Genomic DNA, 26,134 nt, shown 5'->3' on the forward strand with positions numbered 1-26,134 from the left:
TAATAATTCTTTAAGTAGGTTGATATGCTGCAAGCCAATGAAAGATATGACATCCTGCTCCATAAAAGCAGCTGGGCCTCGACCTCGGGGAAGAAAACATTTGTTTTAATTTTAATTTTTTAGTGGTGCGATCAAGTTCATGAGACTTGTAGACTTAAATCCATATTTATGGAAGATCTTGGGATACTGTGCAGCAAACTCAGGCCAAGTTTTCTTTTTTCAGTTAAAAAGCCTCTTTGTATAGCTGAGATAATCAGTTATAGAGATACTGATAATGTCCTGAGTCGTAAACACTAAGGGCCTTCTCACCGAACATCTGTGTACATTATTATTATTACTAATATTATTATTATTATTATTATTATCAGTAGTGACACATGAGCAACCATGTGGCTTTTGATCAACACAATGTATTGTTAGTCATGAAAATGAGAGCATGATGCAAAGTCAATGTGAAGTAAAAAAGAGCAATTTAACAAGCCGGTTCCTCCGCCTGACGCACAACAAATGAATCTGAGTAATACTAAAACACGCCATAATGATAACCAAGAGAGTTGTGCAATGTCAGTTGCATAAACTGAAGAATACATCTGTAATTCTTCATTAACATGAAGAGAAACTGAGCTCCATCGAAGTCAGAACTTTGACTTCAACCCTTTTGACTCTTACAGTATGTTTCGAGGGAAACCTATTTTCTTTTTATTGTGGTTGCCGTTGCAAACAGTTTGAAACATGAGATTGAAACAAAAAAACAAAACAGAGAAAAGAAAATGCCACAAAACTAGTTTGGGTTAGTTAAAACAATTGCTTGGCCTTAAAATGTGCCTTCGGTACCTTTTTTAAAAGCGCTATACAAATAAAATGTATTAGTATTATTATTAAATGACTATGAAATTGAAGAATAAACTTAAGAAACGTGACAAAAAATACTTGGCTACTTGGTTCAGGCTACAAATGTACTTTAGATGTCCAAAAGGACACCAGCCGCAGTCTTCTTGGGGAAGGTCCTGTGTAATTTGATCTGTCCACCACACCAACATTCTCCCAATGATGACTTGTATTTCTGACACTTCAAAAAGCAAACACGATACACAACAAACTACGTTCTGGATCCATTCTGACTCTGAAGATTTAATTAAATCAGTAAAACCTCTCAAACTGATTATGATTGGCAGATTTGACTTGTTTTCCGGGAGTAGTTACCTTTTTTGAAATTAGATATCGCAACCCCCCCCCCCCCCCCGCCATGCTCTGCCAAAAATGTTCCGAAAGGTCCGACATGTTAAGATTGTATCTACGCGTTCTGGAAGTGGTTGATTGTCAAGGAACCAAAGAATGAGATGCAGGGGGCCCGATCAGTGAGAGAAACAGACTACTGTGTGGTCGCCGCTTCAATTTCTGGACAGCCAGAATACATTTCGGGTGATGAAAGTGAAAGCTTATTGCCAACCAGTGAGGCACCCTGGAGCGCCCCTCACCAGCAGCTTGGTGGTTGTAATGCACAGCTGTGTGTGTGTGTGTGTTTGTGTAATCGCTTCAACGTGTTCCTTGAAAACAAAGCCTTTTGAAATAAATTCCTGGCTTAATTATAGGTTAAAAAAAACAACATAAAAACACCCCAGTTTGATATGCTGCTTTATTAAAGTTGTGAAAGTTGTGAAATCATAGCGGATGCAAAGCGTCCGTTTGATATTTCTCCAACTGTGAACATTATAAGAAGTGTTATGTCTTGCGTGACGGAGAGTCGAAGACTTAATTTCAAATGTGGCTCAAACGTCAAGGAGGCTGACGCAATGCTAGGCGAGTCCAACACACGCGGTTCCTGACAATTAACTTGTAACCTTTTGGTTTGCTGACACATTTCTGAGCTTCCTTCCACACCTGCTTTGTGGCTTCCAGTGTGTTCGAGACGCTCACCTCTCACGCGTGAATGGAGTCCGTCTCTGATGATATGCGACCGTTCTCCTTATTGACAAAACGACAAAAGAAAAAAGACAAAGAAAACACAAATATGTGCTGTGAGTATCCAAATATTCTGTAAAATTGGCAGCAAATTACGATTGAACATTTTCGCTCACATGAAAAAAAGCAACAGGAGAAGACATTTTAGTTTTGTTGTTTTGTGCAACTCAATTATTGATACATATATATATATATATATATATATATATACTATACTGTGGAATTAGAGCAGAAGAGCACATCAAAAACACTTCAAATACATTGGGAGATTAAGTATTATAGGATGGCATTATGAGCATTCAAGAACTATAATTTAAAAAGTAATGTGTGGACGGAACTTTTTAATATAGACAATAAAAAGACTTGGTTAGGTTTAGGAAAATATTAAAGAAGGGTGAAATAAGTATACTTGTTACATAGTTTAAGTACGTTAATGTGCTAAATGTATGGATTTAACTCCATACATTTTAAATGAAATAAAGATTATGCTGGGAAATTGTGTGATTTGATGGATTATTGGATTCTTTGTGATACATTGCGTTGTCGTCATGTGGTGCATACAGTACAAATACATACAAACATATTATGGATATTTCTTACACAAAGTAAGATGCCTGGAATGTGCACATCTGTTGTATTAATTGATAATTACAATGTAAGTATTGTATTCAAATTGCTTGTTTTGAATGTCCACAAGTCAGTGACGTTCAATTAACCACTAAAGACAACGAACGGCAGCAAAATCTCACAATTGAGACGCAGGAACTAAGCGATGTTGAAAAAAAAAGACTTGGATTGGGCCGACTGGTCCCCACAGATCTCAAGCCAGTGAGCTTGAATATTAAAAAATATATACATTTAAAAAAATATATTCACATGTTGATTCTACTTTTCCCCTGCAGCTGATAATGAGGCTAGTTTCACTGTCAGAATACTTATGAAACTTTGTCAATAAAATGATGAATTGTGTTTATTATTGGCTGAATGGAAAAAAATTATTATACAGGATTTAAATTAGTTTTGGGAGCATTCTTAATCTGGGCTTGTTCAGATATTATTGAGGTGATTGTTGTTGTTTTTTTTGGTATAAATATTGACAGGACGAATGAGTTCAGCAAGAAATAAACAAATTAATTGATGCATGTTATGAATGCTTATGCCTTAAATTAATACTAAAAATAAATACATGCTATCTTTCGGGAAGAACATGTTGACAAGAATGAAATATTTGATCTCGACTGTTCTGTGATCAGTTATTGACACTATTTATTAATTTGTTTGATTCACAATATCAGAAAATAGTGAAAAAAGGCCCCTCAGTTTCCCAGAGGGTCTTTACTGGAATCTGCTTGTTCTGTCTGACTAACAGTCCAAAGCCCAGTTCACCAGATTATTAAAGAAAAGGAAAAAAGAACAAATATTGACATTTGGGACATTGGGAAAATAAAAGAATTGGAGTTTTCTTTAATTAACAACTTCAAGAATTTATAGATTATCATCAACTCATTGTAATTCCTGTCTTCATTGTTCTACAATGAGAGTGGTGCGTACATGCTTTTAATAACTACTACATCTCGTAAGTTATTAAAAGCATGTATGCACCACTCTCATTGTGTTGTATCAAACTAAATCACTAAGGAGAAGTTGAGGAGGAATATAAGAACTATTAGACGTTCACGTTGTTCATTTATCTGTGTTTCCTTGCGAGGACGTCCGAAGGTCCTCACAAGGCTGTGAAGCTACAGGAGTCCTCCTTGTGTCTGTCAAATACGCACAGGTGTAAATACCGGCATGTGGTCATGGGTGTCGTCCTGTGTGTGCTCTCCCTCCTCTTCCTCCTCCTCTTCTTCAGCTTCGCTGTTCTGTCTGTGCTCCTCCTCGTCCTCCAGCTCTGAGCTCGACTCCTCCCCTTCCTGCCACGCCTCCTCGCTCTTACACTCCCCTGCCTTCCTCAGCTCTGCAGCAACACACACACACACACAATTAATTGTATTACATAGTACAATATTGATAACATTTAGGTAACATACCTTAAAATATATTTTTAATTAATTATTTAAATGTCTTTTACTTATTTATTAAACCTCTACTCTGTTCGTTTGCACTCTGCTGCTGTAATCCTGGAAATCCCCCCCGCTGTGGGACTAATGAAGGATTATTTAATTTGTATTGACATGATTGAGTAGTTGATTTAAGTCATGATTCATTTCTCCCGAATGAATCATGGGAAAGCACCGCTTCCAGACAGACCAATTAGGATAGGATAAGATATTACTTTATTCATCCCGAGGGGGAAATGTATCCCCCGTTGTCATAAAGTTCATTTTTTTTGGGATGTTTCAAACTAAAACTCTGGCCAGTTCTCTACACTTTCCACACAAAGGAACACTTTGCTGATAATACTTGTCTTGAATGCAGTTACTCAGTGCTACTCATTCTTGGCCGCGCTGTTAGCACTGTTAGCGCTGTTAGCCAGCTGGCAGCCAGGGAAGGACCCCAGGGCATGAACAAAAAATACAAAAGAATAATTCCACAGAGCAGAGAGGAGTTTGATTCCGGACTGATCTCAGCAGCATTTCAGTCTGTGTTGCATGCTCAAGCCCGCATCTCGTATTCTTATCAAACTGCTGAATAGTTTATTTCTCAATTTTAAAAAAGGTTGTTATTGTTAACTGTGTCGTACTCATCAGAATAGTTTGTAGGAGACATGTGGTACTTAAAATTCACTAACAAATGCCTGGTTTTTACTATAAATTCCAAATCTCCACCTTAATGTTCTGTTTGGGGGGGGGGGGGGGGAGGGCGGCTGATTCTGCTTTCTTGTCATGTCTGTTTCCACCCACTGGCTCTTATATGTAAAACTAAAAACGCTTTCACAATCCATTTTTCGAGGCTGTATTCAAATGTATTTTATTGGGATATGGAAACAAACTGCTTTGACTTCAGCCTCCAGCAGATGGGATAGATATTACTACTATGAATTATTTTACATATAGCTTCATAGTTCAATAATTAATTATATATTTTTGTTTTTAAGAGCAATCAATAACTCTTACAATCTGCAAATGCTACATTCATATCTAATGTCTTTTTTTATACATTTCTCTGTTTTTTTACGAAGGTAAAAAAATAGTGTAGAAATGTGGAACCTCTAAATTACAAAACATGTGAAAAATTAAACATATAAAAAATAGTGGGAAAGAATTACTGACTTCTTCCCACAGCTCACAGGCACCTTATGTGCATATTTATGTAGTGCTTTATTTAATTTATGAGTGTGCATCATCCACATTGTACCATATATCATCATCGTACCTTCATATTATTTGATATTTCATCTCAGTGTAAGTTACTTCATCGTATGGCTTCCTTGTGATTCGTAAGCAGACGGTAAATAAATAAAATGTGTTTTCTCTCAGAAAAGTTCCATATATTTTCTGTCTTACTAAAAACAGAAGACCTTGAAATAACTTCTGTTCTGTTCTCTCTCTTTTTTTTCAGCATTTTTGCATTGGCAGAATTACTTTTATTTAGCAGGTATTTCATCACGAGTTGGGCCTGGTTCATAATCAATAAAATAAAATAAAAAGATGTGGCCCCGGTGGCTTTTTCATTGGAACATCAAATAAGCCTTGCATGTCTTCAGAAGTCAGCGCAGGGAGTCACATCAATGAGGAAAGTCATATTTCATGTTCTTTCCTGCTTATTTCTCTTGATGTGACAATTTATTTTTTGTCTCCAGGAAGCTGAAGAGCACACGTGGCTCACAGAGACTTTATAATAAGGAAGGGAACTGCTGAAGCCCCCGTAAAAAAAAAAAAGGCTCTAAATCTAAAGTACAACATCAAATATTCCAGAACATGTGTTCCATAAAACTGTTAGACTCTACTTAAGGTTTTTATCAGATAAGACATTGACATATTATATTGTGCTGTGCATATACATACATATATATGAGCGTGTGAGTGTGTGGCACTAATTTATTGGACAGATCTGCATTATACTGAAACACAATCACTTCTTTGAACATAACTCTGTGATCCAACACATAACGGTTCAGTTAGGCTTCAGATCACGAACAAGGACGCTCAGCACGATGAGTGAGTTAAGAGTAGTTATAGTGGAGCATTATTATGCATTGCATAGCAATACCATCAACAATATATACATCTGGGTGCAAGGCTAACTAAACGTCTAAATTAATGTTGAAATCACATTGTTTTAAAATGGAAAACAATATAAGAACCAATTCAGTATTAAGTTTGAGTCCAACATGGCTGCCGGGGTCCCTTCACAAACCTCATGACCTTCTGGCTTCTCTATCTTTGTGTGAATACGGCAATCATTACGGTTTGTTGTTGTTGTTGTTGTTGTTTTACTGCACTGTGGCTTTAACATTGTAGAGCATGTGGTAGATAAACTGCACTAATATCATAAATAGATGACCAATAATAGAAGAAAATCAGTTTGGCATGCATCATCAAACGGCTGGATAAGAGAGTCAGTGTTGTATTGGTTGAATTCAGAGGTGTGTGTGTGTGTGTGTGTGTGTGTGTGTGTCACCTGAGGAGTTGATGTGTGTGTCTTCTGTGATCTGCTCCAGTCTGCCCAGCAAGCCTTCGATGTTGGCTTTGATCTGAGTCAACTCTGACTTGATCCCCTGAAGCTCTGCACCTTTCACTGCTGGTAGAGAGGTATAGACGGAGAGAGAGAGAGAGAGAGAGACCAATAGGAGGGAGTGAGAGTGAGACAGAGAGTGAGACAGAGAGGGAGACGTTAGCGCCTGTTGTCTGCAGAGAGAGATCCAGACCTTTGACTTAAAAAATGTTTATGTTTTCTGGAATTTGCTTGAGGCGATGATCCATTATGATGTCTATTTCTATTGGACGAGGGATCTATCCTGCAAGAGATACAATGGATTTTAGAGGCAACGTTCAAGGCAAAGCTGCAGGACCTGATGGTGTACAGTTAAATAGCGACGGCGGGCGTTGTCGGCCCACTGGTGCGTAGCTTTAAATGCGTAGCTTTAAATGTTGCAGCCGCAAGGAATTGTGGGACAGCGCGAAGTCCTTTTGTGGTCCAGTGAGGCCGATGCTAAAGGAGATAGGAAAGGACGCGCTGAAGCACCTTCGTTCTGGAATATAATAATATAACAGCTTTTATTCCGTCTCAAAGTCTCACGGACAGTCTCAAGGCACCCAGACGCAATGCATTGTGGGGCAGTTGAGGAAGTGCTCACATCTCATACTCATATATTCTTGCTCATGCATTATAAATCCAGGGACACGATCCACAGCTACGCACTACATTCCAGATTTGATATCAAACTTAGTCTCTTGCCTGGATCTTCCAAGAAGGAAGGCCATCATTGTGTGTGGGGGGGAGGGGGGGGGGGGGGTTCCAATCCTTTGCCTTTGGTTGGGTACACGTAGAACAGTCCAAATGAAGTCAGGCAATCACAAAAAATATCACAGTGATGAACGAACCACAACGGTTACACAACTTATTCATCTTTTCTTTCTTATAACCGTAGCTCTGTTGAATTCATTTGGTAATTTATACTTTCTTTTCAGCGCTTTTTTATCAAAAACAATGGGAGCTTATTTGTATTGTCAGCATGGGATGTGTCGCAATATTACTGCTGCTTTATTTTTATACATACTTTGCAAATTCTTAAGAAAAACCTTAAACCCTCAGCATAAAATATATTTGTTGTATTTTACACTATATTTATATATACATACACACACACACTGTATATTCCACATTGTGGCGTGTTGTTTGTTATCCACGCTGAGACAGAATGTGGCCTCTCTTTCTCGAAAAAAAATAAATCTTCCGTTTCATTATTTAAGAGGAAAGGATTGTCTTCCTCTCCGTATTAGATAGGGCGGTGATATTTATGGCCCGGAGGTTAAATATATCGCAGTATATCACCCGGCCTTGAGATTTATTGCTTGTGAGTTATGGGACGATGTTTACTTTGCCAAACATTTGTTCCCATTTATTTATATATTACATTTTTTTATAAACATTTCTTTTAAAGTTCTATACATCGAATTGTTACCATGTGTTGGACATTTGATTTAACTGTATAATTCATCCATTGTATCTTTTTTTGAACTTTTTTTTTTTTTTTTTTTACATATTTTGTTTGTTCTACAATTAAAAAGACAAAACGTATTGAGATGTTTCTGGTGAACCGCTGAACGAGAGCCCAGAGAGAGAAGAGGGTGATTAGGGAAAGACAATTGATGAGTATATTAGTGGCAATATAGATCAACTGAAGCCGTGCAGCACATCTGGTGGTTGTTTTGGTTTCACTACGATGAACTTAAAATGATATATTTCCCAACTGTGTGAGTGTGTGTGTGTGTGTGGTTGTTGCTCAATACACACTCACATCTCTGTCTCTCTTTCTCTTCTCCATCTTAGTTTCCTCTGCTCTGTCCACTTAGTTATCTCTCCCCTTTCCTCTCTCCTCCTTCTCCCGTCTGCCTCATCTGATATATTTTACTTTCATTCTCTCCATCAGTATCTCCTCTTTATTCACTCACTCCATACCTTTCCCTCCACCTGCCTACCCACTCGTCACCTTTCCTTGTCCTTCTTTCTTTCTCTTGTCGTTTACTTTTACTCTCCTTCCCAGCGGCATCACCCTTATGCAGCATTCTTGTCGTCCCTAATCCTTTGATCCTCCCTCTGTTCTTCGTTCTGTTTCATCTCCACGTCTCTCTTTTTTACAAAAAGGCTCCACAGGATCATCTGAGACACTCACACACACACACACTCACACTCACACACACTCACACACACACTCACACACAGAGAAAAACAAGTGGTCCCAGTTCAAACACAAGGAGGCAGTCTTGCCTTATTCATCGTGGCGATATAATCTAAAGACGTCATACACCTTCATATATGCACTGTTGAAATACATTGGGAAATAACAAAAAAATTCTAGGATTTGAGATATGAATAAAGGTTAATGGGTGAACAAAAAAGCTTATGGCTAAAAGCCGTGGTCCTGAAAACCGGCAGCCAAGGTGGCTTCTTGATATTAAAGTTGCCAGTCACTTTGAATTTCCACATTACATGCAGAGTGTCTTTCAAAGACAGCTTTTGTCTTCCACAGGAAGTCAGGGTTTAGGCAACAAAACCCACTTTCATGAGGAAAAGCCTCGTTTAGCCTGAAAGGAACTTGACTTTTCTGGGTTGTGTAAATTGAAAGAAACAAATCATCTGCATATAAGTGAACCTGTGTTCCTAGCATACAATTTATTTATTTCCATAAAAAATACACCCCTTAAAGAATGTAAATCTGTGCAGGTGTCAAACATCTGGCCGGCGAGGCGTTGTGTAAATCACGGCTCTACAGCGCAGGCGTTCCCACGTTGTGGCTGCACGGAGAAGAAGGGTCTGACAAGAGGGATCACCTGGAAAGATCCTGGTTTCATCTGACTGAGTACTTGGGTACGATGTGTCCTTGGGCAAGACACTTAATTAACCCCCTTGTGAATGGGTGAAAGATGACAAGTAGTGTTAGATTGCTTTGAGTGGTCGGAAGACTAGAAAAGTGCTAAACAAGTACAGTCCATTTAGCATTTAAGCTTAATCCAAAAATATGCTTATACACCAAAACTTAAAGACTTTATGAACTTAATGTGAAACAAAACCAAGTCGTCATTCCTTCATACAACACAATAGGTACGTTGTCAATGTTGATTATGCTGATTTGGTGCAAACATCAGCAGCAACATGAACAAAATTGGTTGCTTCTCTGTGCCTTCCCAAACGACTCATAGGAACATTTTATCATCCGCCACCACTATTGTTAATGTGCAGTGGAGTTTAGGCAACGAAAAGTAATTGGTTAACGTAGTAAAAAAAAAGAAAACAAGACAGAAACAAGATAAACAGGACGAAAAGTTCCTTGTAAGTCTCAAGCTCAACTTGCTCAAAGGTACCTAGGCAACAAATGCGTGAGAGGAAGTCTAAAAACCTGTTTTTAAACCATCAATCATGTAGGATGTTAGGGTACGGGATAAGGCGCCCTCTCCCCCGGCATCGCCCTCAACGAGGCCGAGGTGAACCTAGTTAGCTGAGCACAGTGGGAGCAACACACTAACAGAAGGCTCCCGCTTGGAGCGGACCAACATGTCGGTAAGGGTAGGACTGCGTTCTCGTATCCCCCTTTAGGTACGGCAGTACGGCCAAGGTGACTGTCCATTCATACGGTTCTATCCTCTTGGACATCTCTGGCTCCTTCACAGGGTCTGTTCTCTCTGGAATGACACAGGACTGGTGTGAAGGGTGGGTGTGTCAGTGGAGTTGCACACACACCCTCCTCTGGGCTCGATTCATGGACATGGCCCGGGTAATGTGGTGTGCAGGGTATTAGTCATCCTTGTTTTCTTGACCTTCCTTGCGGGGTTAAGCCTATGGATTTACCCAGTTGAGTTACGTACTACATGGGTTGGTTGGGGCCCCCTCACAATATTTGCAATATTGTAACCCTAGTTCCATAAGCAAAGGCCTCTTTGAAAGGGGACCTGCAACTCTTACCCCACCTTCTGAAGAGGGTGTAGGATGCTGGACAGCAATGTGTGCTGCCATATGAACTGTACGGTTCAACCATATCTATAAGAATTGTGACGTGGGAATAAGACAGAAAGAGGAGAACAAGGATAATGTTCCCAAAATTCACGGCCAACTACCATCAAGACTTCTGAAATCCAAACTTGATACAGCGCCAGTCAAAGCTAAAGTCTAAAAGTTCCCACCGATACCCTCGTCTGCATCCCATTTACCCCATTGGATTGTCACCGCCATTATGTCAGTTTTGATCTTGTTCTTGTGTGAATTTATGCAAAATACTTCATGAGTTGCATTAGTCTCCCAAGTAAAGCTGCTTCAGTGTTCAATCAACAAGGGGAAGCCAAAGAAAAGTGCAGAAATCGAAAACTTCTGTTTGTAAAAAGAAAAGAAAAAAGGAGCTAAGGGGAGTCAGCGCTTCTCTTCAGAACCACGTTATGACCCTGATGTGAAATTCACGTTTAATGAACAGAGTGCTAAAATAATGGGACAGCAGTCGCAGTGATGGTTGAACCTTCCGCTGTAAAAATATAGACGTGAAAGAAGGATGAAGGGAAGGTTTGGATCACAAGGGTGGAGGTTATCAGGAGCGCGAGGAAATATAAGAGAAGAACAAATAAACCTACTGAGGAAAGGATGATGGACATAAAAAGAGAGAGTTTGATACCATGTGGTGGTTTACACCAGAATATTGGACCAACAAGATGGTTCTACTTTTCAATATATTGAATTTGTACATTCAGAATCCTAAAATCTGACTATTTCCCTGTTTACTAAAACTGCCAACATGACAACTTCATTTCAACAGCATTTACTGACACTTCTAATTTTACCAAAACAATTAGCATCGTTGCTACTTCAGCTGCAGCTAATGTTATTGTTTCCCAACTACTTAATTAAACCGATACAACCTTTACTAATATCGTTGCATTTATTATTGCACGCTACAATTGACCCTTCGCAAAAAAAAGTCCCGCCATTCAAACGCAGACTGGCATAGCATAGCATAGCATCAGCCCGCTCCAACTAAGGTCCGACAACTAGCTCAGTTTTCCAAGATTTTCAGGCTGTTTAGGAGGATTTCGAGCTTGTTGTGGTTTAAACGTTGCGTAATAGTGATACTCTGAGAGGTTGGAAGAAGTTTCTAAAACGTACAAAATGTCTACGTTAAAATCTTTGGAGCTAAAATTACCAGAGTGCGTTTGCACATTATTTACTAGAGTTAGCACTATGCTACTGAAGCCACTGAATGTCTACACATGCTGGTTTTGCTTTATAATGATTGTTACAGTTAATAAGGAACTACCCGGCTTTACAGGAACGATGTTGTTCCTTAACTTCTTTGTCTCTGTGACGTCGTGGTTCAATTTTACATTGTGATCTGTAGGCCTAAGATTCTATCTTTATCTTATTAACCATTTTTTACTGGTATATCAGTTTACCAAATGCATATTGAAGACCTTTTCATCGGCTTCTCTTTTAAATCTTCCAAAAAAAGTGATTATATTGATTTAGGGAGTGCAGTTAGTGACAGTGTGGGCTCCATGATAACGGTTGGCAGCAGGGGGCGGGGCTTAGCAAAGGGTCGACTGTACAACTCACCACTAGCATTTATAAAGTTTAATTCTAATCTTAACTACACTTTTCTACATCAATGGTATTTTCCACTGGTTCATACTTTAACACAAACAAATATAAGACATATACAGTATGAGGTTGACCACAATTATTACTATTTGTTTAATTTTGATGCGTCTAAGTTGGACATTGATTTCTTTGGTATCCTATCATCTTCTACTGTTTCACAAAAAGATAAGGGGGATGATTTTATTAATGGCTACCGTCGATGTCAGAATTACTAAATCGTGTCAGAACTTCGACTAACAGACGCAAACACATTTTTTATTTGTCAAGGCCGAAGGAACAATGTGGGTACGTTTTCAGAAACACCTTTAGAAACGGCGCCGTTGACGGACAGACTTACATCTCTGTTTGTTGCCGTTGCTGGTGGGGAAGGCGGAGGCGTTACGTGCCAGCAGTTTGACGGGCGAGGATTTGACCCGTCGGACCAGAGGCACCTCTACCCGCTGGCGTTTGACGGGTACCACCCGAGGGACCGGAGACGCCCTGCCGTGGTACTCAAACAACCTGAAGGGAGGCAGGAGAGGGGAAACAGAAAAGGAGGGAGGCAACGAAGAAGGAAGAGAGGAGGAAAGGTCAGATGATGAGGAGAGGGTGTTCGATACATTGTCAATGGACTTGTAAAGCTTTGGTCCAGTCTTCCGACCACTCAAAGCGGTTTGCTTGCGAAAAAAAGGTTTGCTTGCTCAGTTAATTTGGTATTTACCCAACTATCACTTATTTTCAACATTTCAGTTGTGTTTTATTTAGCGCTGTTCCCTCTCTATTCTTTCTCTAGCTCACTCAACCACTCCTCCTCTCTCCCTCTCTTTACACCAACACCACGGGCAATTGCTCTTTTTCTGGCAGCCAAAAAAACAAACAGTGGACACAAAAGATGAAGCTAAAAATGTCAAAAAGCTATCATTATTTTATTTCCTCCGAGGCCTCCGGCTGCATATGTGAAGGATCCAAACAGGTTTTTGTGTTGAAAATAAATAAGTGTGTTACAGATGAATACATCACTCTTTTTCCCCGATGTCGTAATCACTCTCATCTGCCACCTCTCCCCTCTCTCATTAGCCCTCATCTGAGCTGCTTTAGATAACCGACAGCAGAGGTCGAGTCTGATTACAGTTATTCCATTTTTGGATTCAGGTTCCTCTGCATCTTAAAATAAATAAGGGGTACTACAGTTTTCTACTACAGTTTAAGTAATGCATTGACTTACTCTGGTCTCAAATTGCGCGTAGAACACAAAACCAGAGCAGAGTAACCGCTGGCGGGCTTGTTCTTCTTTACTGAGGACACTTCTGAGATAATCAAGATGTGTGATGTAAGCAGATGTGCTTACATACATGAGATACCGATGATACTGGATTCACTGGTTTTCCTTTTAAATGAGACTGAGGTAAATCTATTCCATGTCGGGGGAACCTTTCTTTTCAATGAAAGCCGGTTTGCTTAATTGTGAAGTTGGCTTTGTGGCCTTAACCTAACCGTAAATACTTATTTCAATCCCAAACAGGACGATTCCCTCAGTGGGTTTCTTGTAAGTGTGTTGGCATAAGAGTGCTGCAGGAATGAGTCCTAAAACCTGAAAATGTGTTGCTATTTTTTGCACTTCCGCTTCCCTTGCTTCAAAGTCGATGTTTTTTTGGCTTAATGCCTGAAAAATAAAATCAAACACTTTAAAAGTGCACACAGTTTTTAAGCAAAGACATGTGCCCTCGAGTGGTCTTTTTCTTTAGAAATAAAGGTCTGATTTTCTGCACCCTAATTTAAACGTGTTGTACCATATAGAAAAAAAAATCAACAATAATAAAGATAAACTACGTTTAGGGTAATAGCATAACTTCAATTCATCATTATAATAATAATAATAATGATACAGGGTGGAGATAGGACGATTGTATTGGGATGAGGACCGTTTACTGCAGAGGACCATCAGGACCATCAGATGAAACATCTCAGGACCGTTACTCTACAGTTTTAAACATTGTTACTCTGCAGAAAGAAATGTGTGGCCCACATGTCGTAACAACGTATAGACTCAATCTGAAAAAACAAGTTCGAAAGCTGGCAAAGAAAAAAATCTGGACATCTCGAAGTCTTTGGAGGACACTTTGCTCGACACTTTCCAAAACCGATCCAACAGACCTTGTGAAGCGCGAGCCAAGAAGAAAGAAATCAGAAGCAGAAGTGTTTGGACTTCAACCATATAGTGTTTGCCCCACAATGCATTGCGACTTCATGAGACGTGTGTTTGGTGTTACTTTGTGACTCTTTTACTCTGACCGAGCGTATTAATGTTAAGCTTTTTGCTGAAAATCTCAAATCAGAGGCAGAAACGTGACACGGTGTTGAATGTTTGGGCTGAGGGCGACTTTAACGCCTCCAGGTTAATGTGGAGGAAACTGTGTAGGCCGACAACGGCTCCGGTCTGAAACCCCCCGGGTGGATTACACAACGTTGGTCACAGTTAATAAAAAGCAGTAAAACGTGTAATGAGTTGTGAATTCAACTCGGGGTCACGAGAGCTGACGGTAGTTTTGGGATATGGTGATTTAACTGAACGTTTCTGACAAGACGGACCTCCCTTTTGGCTCGACTACTTCAACCTGCACCAGAGTTTTAATCATTTGGGACAAGAAACCTTTTCTTTTCATAACCGCCAGGTCCAGATGTTTACACACCTTAACATGTGTCTCTACAGGAATAGAGTAAAAAAAAGAGAGGTAAAGAAGTACGTGTCAATTTAATGTCAACATTTAGACAAAAGTGATCGTAGCGTTAACTGGGGTCTACGGTCTTTTTCTCGATTTTACATAATTTCTTAAATTCACCTTTTAAAAGGCACTTTGATACTTACCCATGTGTTATACATCAAACATTTCAGAACAATCTCAGCTATCTATATAATGAAGACCATTGTCTTTAGGCAGAGTGTAAAGAGGTAAGTTGAAGTCTGATTTATTAAAATTCTTCAAATCTCTTGTGAAAACATGCCTTTACTCACTGTTTTGGTGATGGGATTTGGTTTACCAAAGCCTTAGGTTCACAAAAGTGGTGGAATATATGAATAACATCATAGATACATGTAATAAATGTCTAAAACCAAATGTTGTAATATCTTTTTTTTTGGAGTAAAAGTGTTGTCTGTCACTCTACTTTAAACAAGATAAAGTGGGACTGAGAAATCACTTCATACTACAGATCAAGCATCATAGGATGTATGCAAATGAAATATGAACATTGCAACCGTTTTTGTTTTTCAAACTAAATATTTATTATATATTGTAAAAATGGTCCGCCTCTATTTCATAGATAATTATATTTAAGTATTGTAAATCATCCATAATACATAACTTGAATGAATTATTTTGTGGAATTAAAATCATTGTTTTATTTGACTACCAAATTAACTCTGGACCGGCTCAGGCTGCTTTTTAATCTAATCTAATCTTTAATATTGAGAATATTTTTTTTTTTTAAGTTATCAAAGATGAAAAAGACTTAAAGACACATGCCGAAGGGTTGACAGAAATTAAACTATTAATACATTTACTATTTGCTGTTAAATACCCCCCCTGTCTGTATACTTCTGTCCCTGGTCTGTTTTTCATGAACTCGTCATGGCTCTTTATTACAATATGAAGGGAGATCTTTTCATGCGAAGGCATGAAATCATATTGTAGACAATAATGTGCTTCGAACTTTGTGCCAACATTTCAGGGATTGGGCCTGTGAGGAATTTTGGCTTGGAAGGACTCGACTGAAGCTCGGTCCTATACTCCATCCAACGTCAACAGTCTGATAGTCATTTACTTCCCCCTCACCTCAGTGACGTCACCTGAATGGGAGCACGGTAAAACAAACCTTGACTAAAGCCTAGCTGGAAGAGTGGAGGCCGCTATAGCGGAAGATTAACGACTATATTCTTGGATGGCGCGGTTGGTTTTGGGGCGTACACATGCTTTTATATCTCCACCAGGTCTGGTGTGCAGCTGCATTCACTTCTTGCTTGAGAGCACTTTGGCAGTGAGAGACACGATTGGTCAGATTGAGGTCACATGAGTTGATTGGCCTCGTCTGTTTGATTCTCTTGTTAAATCCCGCCCCTCAAATGCAGATCGGGTAATATCGGCCAGCTCTGACAAGGTGGTCTGACAACTCTCTGGCTCGGCTGCGTAATCGCTCGTGCAATCGTTTACATGTTTACACCGAGGTCGGAAAGAGATCTGAAACGTTACGTTCCTACGTAAATATCTGGGGAGCGTTATGAGCAGAATGCATCGGCACATCATGAACCCGCGTTAGCACTTCTGGTATACTAAATATGTACGCTTTTGCTTTGCAGGAACAGCGTTGTTCCATAATTTCATTAACCCTTCGGTCTCAATTGATTTTTCCTCTTTCCAAAAAACTTGGTATAAGTCATTAAGGGAGTATAGTTATTGACAGTGTGGGCTCCGCTGTAGCTCTAACAGCTTCTTCTTGTGGGGCATTTTGGTCTGACAGTGTCTCTGGCTTACATAAATAAAGATGAGGATATGTTGGTCAACTGTGGCGAGAGATCTAAAAGCATAAGAATTGCATAATCGCCAGAGTCGTTTCAAAAGTGCAAATTCAATGCCGTGAAAAAGGCTTTAAAACCAAATTGGGACACCTCAAGAATTCCATGTGTGTCTAAAGAGTCCGACGACAGTTTCCTACAGTTACAGGTTTTCTCTCAAACAGTCAGCACCCCCCCACGTCGTCCAGAAATCCTTCTTCTTAGGGAATTAAAACATTGTAAAATCTACCGGTAGAGGCTTCTGAGAAAGAGCTAACCTTGCCGGCACTCCAAGGTTTTACAAAAAAAATCCAATCTCTGGGAAGCGAAGAAGTCATTTGTAATAAATGTCTTATTTACTGAGGCTAATCCGGTTGGAGCCGCTCGCGGTCCGAGGTCCCCCGGACCAGCCGGGTTCACCACCTCTGGGACCAGACGACCACCGGGACGGACATCCGATCCGTGTGTCAAGATTTTTGTCAAATTCTTGACAAATTACATTGACGGATCACAGCCCAGAAATGTACCATAACGGTGAAAGCATCCAAGGACCGTGAAGCCTCACGGTAGATGCAGAGGATAGACCACATGCAGCGCAAGTAGACTCATTAAAACTCATTTAAAAACCCAAGCGTTCAGAGCCAGAACCTTTCCTAGGTGCTGACTCGGCACTGTGCAGATCGGTCTGGTCGTGTGTGCCATGAGGGTAAAAAACTCTCTGTCTGAACCTTTTGTTGTGTGAGAGGACGGTCAATGTGAGTGTCCCTGTTGTTTAATTCAAAGGATTAACGGAGAAAACCTCGATGACCCTCCTTCCCCGTACCAGGTTGCTTTGTTTCAGACGGATGAAGCTTGATGTATTTTGACGTCTTTTTGTGAAACGCGAAACCTCGGCACCTCATCGGTTTCAAAACCTCTGCGCACACTGACACTGAATAACCCCGTTTTGAAGAATCCCCTGAGCATGTGTCGGTTTTGACGTCCGGACACATCGTCGCTGATATATCTCAGCTGGACGTCTCAGGAACACACAGTTTTAACTGTGTGTTATCAAAGTGAAGATTCAGTTTCCAACGTCCTGAACTCTCATGAAAATACAGTGTTTGGGATTGTTTTATATTTCCAAAACGGGTCTCACTGCTCTCGGACGCCATTTAAATTAGTTATTCTCGTTTGATGATTAAATTATGCTCATTGGGTAGAAAATTCCCTCAAGAATTTGCATGGCTTTTGCTTCCAGTCCGCACAAATAAAATAAAAAGTGGCTAAAAATGCAGCACCTGACCTCACTGCCGAGCAAAAGAAAAAAAGAAAATGTCTCTGGGCTCTTGTGCTTTTGATTTGCACCTAATAAAATGAGGAATTGTGCAGACATTTTGGCGTAAAATCTGCCCCATTTCTACGCAAATAAGCCTCACCCCAAAGACAGATCAAAATCCTTTTTCCTCGTTGAGTTCCCCACTGAAGTTGAGTTCTCCAGATCGCATCAAGAACGCCTGTATTTTCCAGTTGATTGTGGTCGAAACACATTTTCAGTCAAAGGCCAAATTCAAACCATCCCTAACAAAAATAAACCACTAAAATACTGTATTAACCCACTGCCTGTGCTAAATGAACACATAGTGCAGCTGCAGCTTCACATTTGAGGCATTTTAACACAACAGCGGTCGTCCTGCATTTTGGTTGTACCTGTCGTAGAATTCTTCTCTGTAGAAGTCGTAGTCAAACTCGTAGCCGCTGGGGAAGAAGCACAAAGACAAAGTCACACAATGCGGAGCCGTAACACCAGCATTAAACCACATTTAAAACAACACGTGGGGACAAAAAAGGAACCACGGCATACTTCATCTTCCCCAGAGAGAGACAAATATGGACGCGAACAAAAGGGGGAACTGGATTCTCGTGAATGATGTGTTTACAGTATATTATGTGTCATGTTTATGGACACATTTTTACAAATGTCCTTGATGAAGGGTTTTGGTGGACACAACAAAATCAACTACATAAGCGTAAACCATGAAGAAATGGACCACGAACGTTAGCTGGAGCCTGTTTTTATTCTATTACGCAACCGTCAGGGCTTTATGTTTTGTTGTTTCGGGTTGTCTGTCTCATTTTAAAAAGCGATATATAAGGAAAACCTTGAAAAAAAAAATCAAATTGTTTGTTCCTTTTTGTTATTAAAACAGGTTTGGAGCCATAAACCCCCTTTGTCAGGTGCAAAAGCAGATATTTTAAACTATTTTAAACAATAAAGTGTGATTTTTCACAATAATATTAACGCTGTCAAGCATTAAAATCTTCTCAAACAGTACTTAAACCGCCTCAGGAGACAAACTAAAGTCTAAGACCGATTCATTTGTTTAGCATTACACTGAAACTGATCCCTCCCGTGTCTACTTTTTTTTTAAAAAGAGAGAAAAAGATAATCTGACGATAAAACCCTGCAAGTCTAAAATACTCACGGCAGCCGTGATTCTCGGAGGGCCGAGGAGTTAAAAATAGAAGTCTGAGAACCCTTCAAGGTGTCGTTTTTAACACCTTCAGTTCTCGGCCTCCTCCTTCGGGGTCTTGTTATCCAGCCTAGGTGGGTTTAAAACCTCGGCCCTTGTCAATTAAAGTGGTTTTGATCTCATTCCCACAAGATAGGCTGCATTTCTTTAAAAATAAAATGTAGCCTACACATTTGAGGGTAAAATATTCTCTGGTTGGCCCTCGAATACAAGCCTTGAAAAAGCACCTGCGCTTGTTAAGAACCATGAACCCCATTGAACGGCATCAAGTACCTGTAGAGAGAGGCGGCCGATCGCTTCAGGATTTTGGGTCTGCTTGGCCTCGGTTCTCCTGCCATGTTGATATCTGGAGAAGGAAAAGAAACAATAAAAGAGATGATTAACAAAAAGGTCCCTTCAAGAGTCAGATCCCATAAACATTTAGTAAAACTGAAACTGAAAAAAGAAAAGAAAACCGGGGTTAAACACAAGTGAAGATATGAAAAGAATGGTGGCCGGTGTGTCGTCTTGTAATCTCCAGTAGAGGGCGCTGTTAAGCCATTTTAAAACATCTTCTCTACAGTCAGTCAGGGCAAGTGGAAATGAGGATGAACCCTATGGTTCATGTTGCTGCTGCACTATGGGAAATAAACTCAACTTAATCTATTCATGATTTGAGGTGTTTCAATATATTTGAAAAGAGGATGGTAATAGAGGAAGGGTGAATACAAATATATTGTATCTTAATTACAACAATTCATGACTAAGGATGAAAATGCATTTTGTAACCCCCACCCTCCCGATATGTTGTGTTCCTGTGACCAGAATTGAAGGTTGGGTTAGAATAAGGTTTAGGCTGGGGTTAGAGTTAGGGTAGGGTTAGAGTTAGAGTTAGGGTAGGGTTAGAGTTATGTTAGAGTTAGGGTAGGGTTGGAGTTATGTTAGAGTTAGGGTTAGAGTTAGGGTAGGGTTGGAGTTATGTTAGAGTTAGGGTTAGAGTTAGGGTAGGGTTAGAGTTATGTTAGAGTTAGGGTTAGAGTTATGTTAGAGTTAGGGTTAGAGTTATGTTAGAGTTAGGGTAGGGTTGGAGTTATGTTAGAGTTAGGGTAGGGTTGGAGTTAGGGTTAGAGTTAGGGTTAGAGTTATGTTAGAGTTAGGGTTAGAGTTATGTTAGAGTTAGGGTTAGAGTTATGTTAGAGTTAGGGTAGGGTTAGAGTTAGGGTTAGAGTTATGTTAGAGTTAGGGTAGGGTTAGAGTTAGGGTAGGGTTGGAGTTAGGGTTAGAGTTATGTTAGAGTTAGGGTTAGGGTTAGAGTTAGGGTAGGGTTAGAGTTATGTTAGAGTTAGGGTAGGGTTAGAGTTAGGGTAGGGTTGGAGTTAGGTTTAGAGTTAGGGTAGGGTTAGGGTAGGGTTAGAGTTAGGGTAGGGTTGGAGTTAGGGTAGGGTTGGAGTTAGGTTTAGAGTTAGGGTAGGGTTAGAGTTAGGGTAGGGTTAGAGTTATGTTAGAGTTAGGGTAGGGTTGGAGTTAGGGTAGGGTTAGAGTTAGGGTAGGGTTAGAGTTAGGGTAGGGTTGGAGTTAGGTTTAGAGTTAGGGTAGGGTTAGAGTTAGGGTAGGGTTAGAGTTATGTTAGAGTTAGGGTAGGGTTGGAGTTAGGGTAGGGTTAGAGTTAGGGTAGGGTTAGAGTTAGGGTAGGGTTGGAGTTAGGGTTAGAGTTAGGGTAGGGTTAGAGTTAGGGTTGGGTATTCAGTTGTGATGTTAAGGTTAGGATAAGGGGCTGGGAAATATTGGATGTTAATAAGTGTCCTTTACAGATCTCTGTGTGTGTGAGCATTTATGTATGTTAATGTATGTGAAGGTGTCTATTTTTTAGTATGTGTTTGTCTTCATGGTTGAAAGGTTGATCACTAGTCCAGTAACAACACGCGTCAATACACACATATTTTCTATGTGGCACAAATCTCTATTAAATCAGTCGTGTTCCCATCACTTTACAAGACATTACATTGACTTAGTCATTTTCTGGAGACCTAACCGCTTAACAACTCAAGTCATGAACGCAACTGGCCTAAACCTAAACCTTATACCCTAAATCTAAACCTTAACCAAACCTTAACTAACCTCCAACCAAGTCTTCACACGAAAATATGATGAATTACTTAATGGGGACGAGGCGAGTCCCCACAATGTTTCTGTTTGAACAGGGTCCCCATAAGGAATACATGCACACACACACAAACACACACAGGGTAATACAGTGGACATTTCTCAGAAGACATCATCAGTGTGTGTGTGTGTGTGTGTATGTGTGTGTGGGGAGGGGGGGAGGGGGGGGGTGGTGAAGCTGTGATAGGCTGCTAAGTGATGCCCTCCGCCCCTCTGCAGTGTGTGTGTGTGTGTGTGTGTGTGTGTTGCTGTGCGGATCATATTAAATCTTCTTTTTAAATACTCGTTCCCCTCTTTACACGCTCGCTCTCTTCTTCGCTCTCCTGTGGGTTTTTTTTTGTGGGTTTTTCTTTATTTACACGAATGACTTCCAGTTGATCTCACGAGTGGATATTTAAACCTTTTTTTAACACATAATCACCACGTTTTGTTTTTTTGGGGCTGGCAAGCAAAACATGACAACCAGTAAATGGCGATAATGACAATTGTTTTTGTCACTTCACAAAAAACCGGCAGCACCAACAAAGTGCTTCACATAAAAGAGGAGATAAAAAGCTAAACGCCGTCATAAAACGTCCCTAAAACATCCCGTAACGATCATACGGTCGACCTCGTTTACTTTCACACGAAACGTTTGCAAAGTCAATTTGGTTTTAAATGTTTCGAAAGATTTGTACGATTGTAGCTACCGACTATGTATCGATCAGCTGTCACCATCCCTCTGCCTCTGATACGACCCACAATGCATCAGGCTGTCGTACTCGTCTGAACCCAAAACAATCTTTTTACTTTTATTTTTTTTTCGATCGCCGAAAGAGCGTGAAATGTTTTGGTAAAGATTGAAAAGGACTCGAGGGAGAAGTCCATTAGATGTATCTGTGTTGCGTTCAGGGACCTCCAGGAGACAGAATAAAAGCACGGAGGCCTGTGGATTAGCAGGTGGACGCTGTGTGTGTGTGTGGGTGCGTAAGTGCGTGTGTGTGTGTGTAGGTGCGTGTGTGTGTGTGTGTGTGGGTGTGTGGGTGCGTAAGTGCGTGTGTGTGTGTGTAGGTGCGTGTGTGTGTGTGTGTGTGTCCTTGCAAACAAATGGACTTCTGCCATTTCCACACCTGGCTGCGGTCAAGTTTCTGGATCACTGCCTCAAACACACACACACACACACACACACACACACAGAATCACATTCTCCTTCACGGTGAAGTTAACAGGCTTGAATCTTCAGCCTCCGGCTGCTGAAAGCTCACTTCCTCCGCTCATCCGTCCATCCTTTTATCATCCCTTGACTCGTTCCTCTCCTTCCTTTGATCTTCCGACACATGAAGCTCCCTCGTCCTGCGTTATGTTTTAAAGGAATTTCATTTGAAAGCTTTTCATTTTTTTTCTCTCCCACAATGCAATACAGCATTACACTGTAAAACACTTGATTTCCCCCTGATGGACTGCTGAGCCGTCACGGTGGTTCACGCCTCTCACCCAGTGCATGCTGGGATAGACTCCAGCCTCCAGAGATCCTTAACAGGATGATGGGTAGAGAGAACGGGTGTGTGCAGCGATCACTGGCACACATACAGCTGTGTTAGAGCACACACACATACACACACACACACACACACACACGCTGCACTGAGACTATTAGAGAAATGCAGCTCCACCGTGACTGAACATAAACCAGTTGACTCTCCTGCTGCCCCGCCGGGGGGGGAAACACTCTGATTTCCCCTCTGATATCTTATTGCACAGAGGAAAGGTGTGTGTGTGTGTGTGTGTGTGTGTGGTGGTGGGGGGAAGGGGGGTAAACACTCGAGAGGGAAATGTATGCAGCGCTCGGGGGTCGTTAAAGTTTCTGCCGTCGCAGCAAGTTCACTGAATTTAATTCTGATTATTACAAGACTGCATGCTCTGAAGACGTTAATCCCTTTTTTTAACAAGCAGGCATCGAGCATCCATCTTCACGGAGACCTGGCTGCGGTCTCTGGTGGGGCTCTGGTGGGACTCTGGTGGGACTCTGGGGGGGCTCTGGTGGGACTCTGGTGGGACTCAGGTAGGGCTCTGGTGGGGCTCTGGTGGGACTCTGGTGGGATTCTGGTGGGGCTCTAGTGGGGCTCTGGTGGGTCTCTGGTGGGACTCAGGTAGGGCTCTGGTGGGGCTCTGGTGGGACTCTGGTGGGACTCTGGGGGGGCTCTGGTGGGACTCTGGTGGGACTCTGGTGGGGCTCTAGTGGGGCTCTGGTGGGTCTCTGGTGGGTCTCTGGTGGGACTCAGGTAGGGCTCTGGTGGGGCTCTGGTAGGGCTCGGGTGGGCCGAGAGGAGGCGGGCCCAGTCGAGGTTGATGGACAGTGCTTTTCCTCGTGTTTTTGGGTGTGAAGATGTCGGATGCAAATGAAAAGAAAATGCACTACCGGAAAGCACCGCTGGTGTTGTCGTGTTTGTCGTGTCACAAATGGGCTACATTGGCGTCCCTGTGCCGCTTCATGACTATAACATTGCATCCTTGTTTTTTCCGTTTTGATAGAAGAGTATTTTCCTAATTCCATAAAGCCATAAAACCCTCATGTGCCTCATCAATGGTGCTCATTTACTCATTCAGCGTCAAAGTTGAAACGGTATATTCTGATGAAACACTGGAGGCGTTCGGAGGCTTTGCTCTCGTGGAAGGTGGAGCCGGCTCTGCAGCCTGCTCGAGCACCAGCTATCCTCCAAAACAGCAACCAAGGGTCGTTGATTGATTAGTAAAATGATTCAACAGCATTTTTTATTAACTGTTTAACTGTCGATTGAATATCTTTGGGTTTTGACTACAGTCAAATAAAACATGCAACTCAGGGCTCTGGGAAGTTGTGATGGATATATTTTATTCTATCGACTCATTTGATTTCATAATTAACAAGTGAATCAGTTAACTGCCAATAATTGAAACTTGAGTGCAAAGGTTCTTTCCCCGTTTCACCACCAGTTGGCATTACCATCTCTGTAAGAAGACATTTTCTGAGTTTTGATTTTTTACATTTGGAGCAAAAGAAATATACTTATGTGTTTAATTGAAAGAGATTCTTGGTGTCTACCGATTTGTTGTTTTCGAAAAACACAACATAAATTGTTTTGAAAAACGGAACAAAACCACCACTCGAATCACCTGAATATCAGAAATTGTGTGCACGTTGAAAACCATCTTCATCTTAAATGGGTTGAGAGTAAATCAAACAACCAATTTGGCAATCACGCTTCTCTTGTCCCGCTTTGTAAGCTATGAATTGCAACGTATCCTCCTGCAACAGTTTGTATGACGTGTAAAAAGTAATTTTGTGTATTGTGCGTTCTACTACGATCTTGGTCAAGTCAAGTAAAAGGATTTTTTAGTCTGGGTTAAATATAAATATGTTTGTCGCGTAAAAGCGTCTCGTTTTATGGTAACTTACTTGGAAATTACGTTACAAGTTACACAACAAAAGGAAGCTCAAATAAAATCAACGTCGTCTTGGTTTTCACACAGGTCTCCTGGGTGAAAGTCCTGCGTCTGTTTGACACAGGACCAACCTGACTTTCGGAATTCTTTCACGTGCACTCACCCAGCGTCTGTCCGGCCAGCACCCGGCCGTTCTCCCCGACCACGGCGCCCCGCGCCTGCCTCTCGCCGGCGTACTGGATGAAGGCGTAGCCTTTGTGCACGGAGCATCCCAGGACCCGGCCGTACTTGGAGAAGATGCCCTCCACGTCCGACTTCTTCACCACCGCCGTGTTCAGGTTGCCGATGAACACCCGGGAGTTGATGGACTTCGGGTCGGTCTTGTTGGTCACGTTACTCGTCTGGACCTTCAGCGACATGCTGGAGAGACGGGCGAGGGAGGCGCCGGCCGGGCGGAGGGGTCGGGAGGGAGGGAGCGACTCGGAGAGGCGAAGATCTGGAGGGAATGAAAAAGAACAGATTCTTTGCTTCAGCGCGGCTGCAAACGCGCATTTGAGACTCATAACCGGACAAAAGAAATCAGTAAACCCAGCCGGGAAAACCACGAGTCAGTAAATTACTGTCAACACAAGAAAGAACGAGGTGGACGTCTGCGGTCGATGACTTTCTTTACCGAGCAAACGCATTGTTCGCAAAGACGGGCGAGACCTTGGTGCATGTACATACGAGCCACGCTGTAATGGACTTCTCGTGAGGCAGACCTTGGTGGGTTCCCTCAGAGGCTCTGTTGCGTGGAATCGTCTCTCCAAGAGAATCCTGCCAATTGTTTGCTTTCAATATGAGAAAATAAGCGATGAAAGAGACGGATGAGACGAGTCTCGGTTGTAAGAATACTCCACCGAGCAACTTGCAGCGGATTATTATTTCTTTTTTTACACACGTACACATGTAATCATTGGTACAACCCTGGAACATAAAGAAAGAAAGAAATCACGAATGAAGAGCCAACGATGAATTCTATAAGTGAAGCAACAGACTTTCTGAGCAGATATACATCTAATAAGTGAGGTCATCATCTTCACCTTCAGACCTCAGTGAAACAGTGGTACCTGATCACAAAGTATTCATTGTACACAATCGTTACCAGTAGAAACACTGTAAAGCAGTCAAACAGGAAGCAGCAGTAAATCCAAATGTCTCTTTTGCATTAAAAGCCCGAGGGGGAGATAAGGAAAGATGGGGGAGAGGAGAGGAAAGGTAGGAACGAAGAGGCGATGAAGGATCGGACAGGAGCGAGAGTGACCAGAGACGAGTAAGGGTCAGGGGTCAGAAGTGATTGATGAAG

The 26,134-nt window shown here is 41.3% G+C and overlaps 1 protein-coding gene across 1 annotated transcript; it reads right to left on the bottom strand.

Annotated features, from left to right (window-relative positions):
• Window positions 1-1,920: 1,920 nt before the first annotated feature.
• raly (RALY heterogeneous nuclear ribonucleoprotein) lies at window positions 1,921-25,211 on the bottom strand. The gene is made up of 7 exons (XM_034533273.1): window positions 24,953-25,211; window positions 19,519-19,591; window positions 18,422-18,469; window positions 12,542-12,705; window positions 6,526-6,645; window positions 3,750-3,919; window positions 1,921-1,965 (listed from the first exon to the last, which is right to left on the bottom strand). Exons 1-7 carry the CDS (start codon window positions 25,206-25,208, stop codon window positions 1,921-1,923), a joined length of 876 nt encoding a protein of 291 aa, XP_034389164.1. The 5' UTR covers window positions 25,209-25,211.
• Between the last annotated feature and the right edge of the window lie 923 nt (window positions 25,212-26,134).

This window comes from Cyclopterus lumpus, chromosome 5 (assembly GCF_009769545.1).
Source record: "Cyclopterus lumpus isolate fCycLum1 chromosome 5, fCycLum1.pri, whole genome shotgun sequence".
Classification (NCBI taxonomy): domain Eukaryota; kingdom Metazoa; phylum Chordata; class Actinopteri; order Perciformes; family Cyclopteridae; genus Cyclopterus; species Cyclopterus lumpus.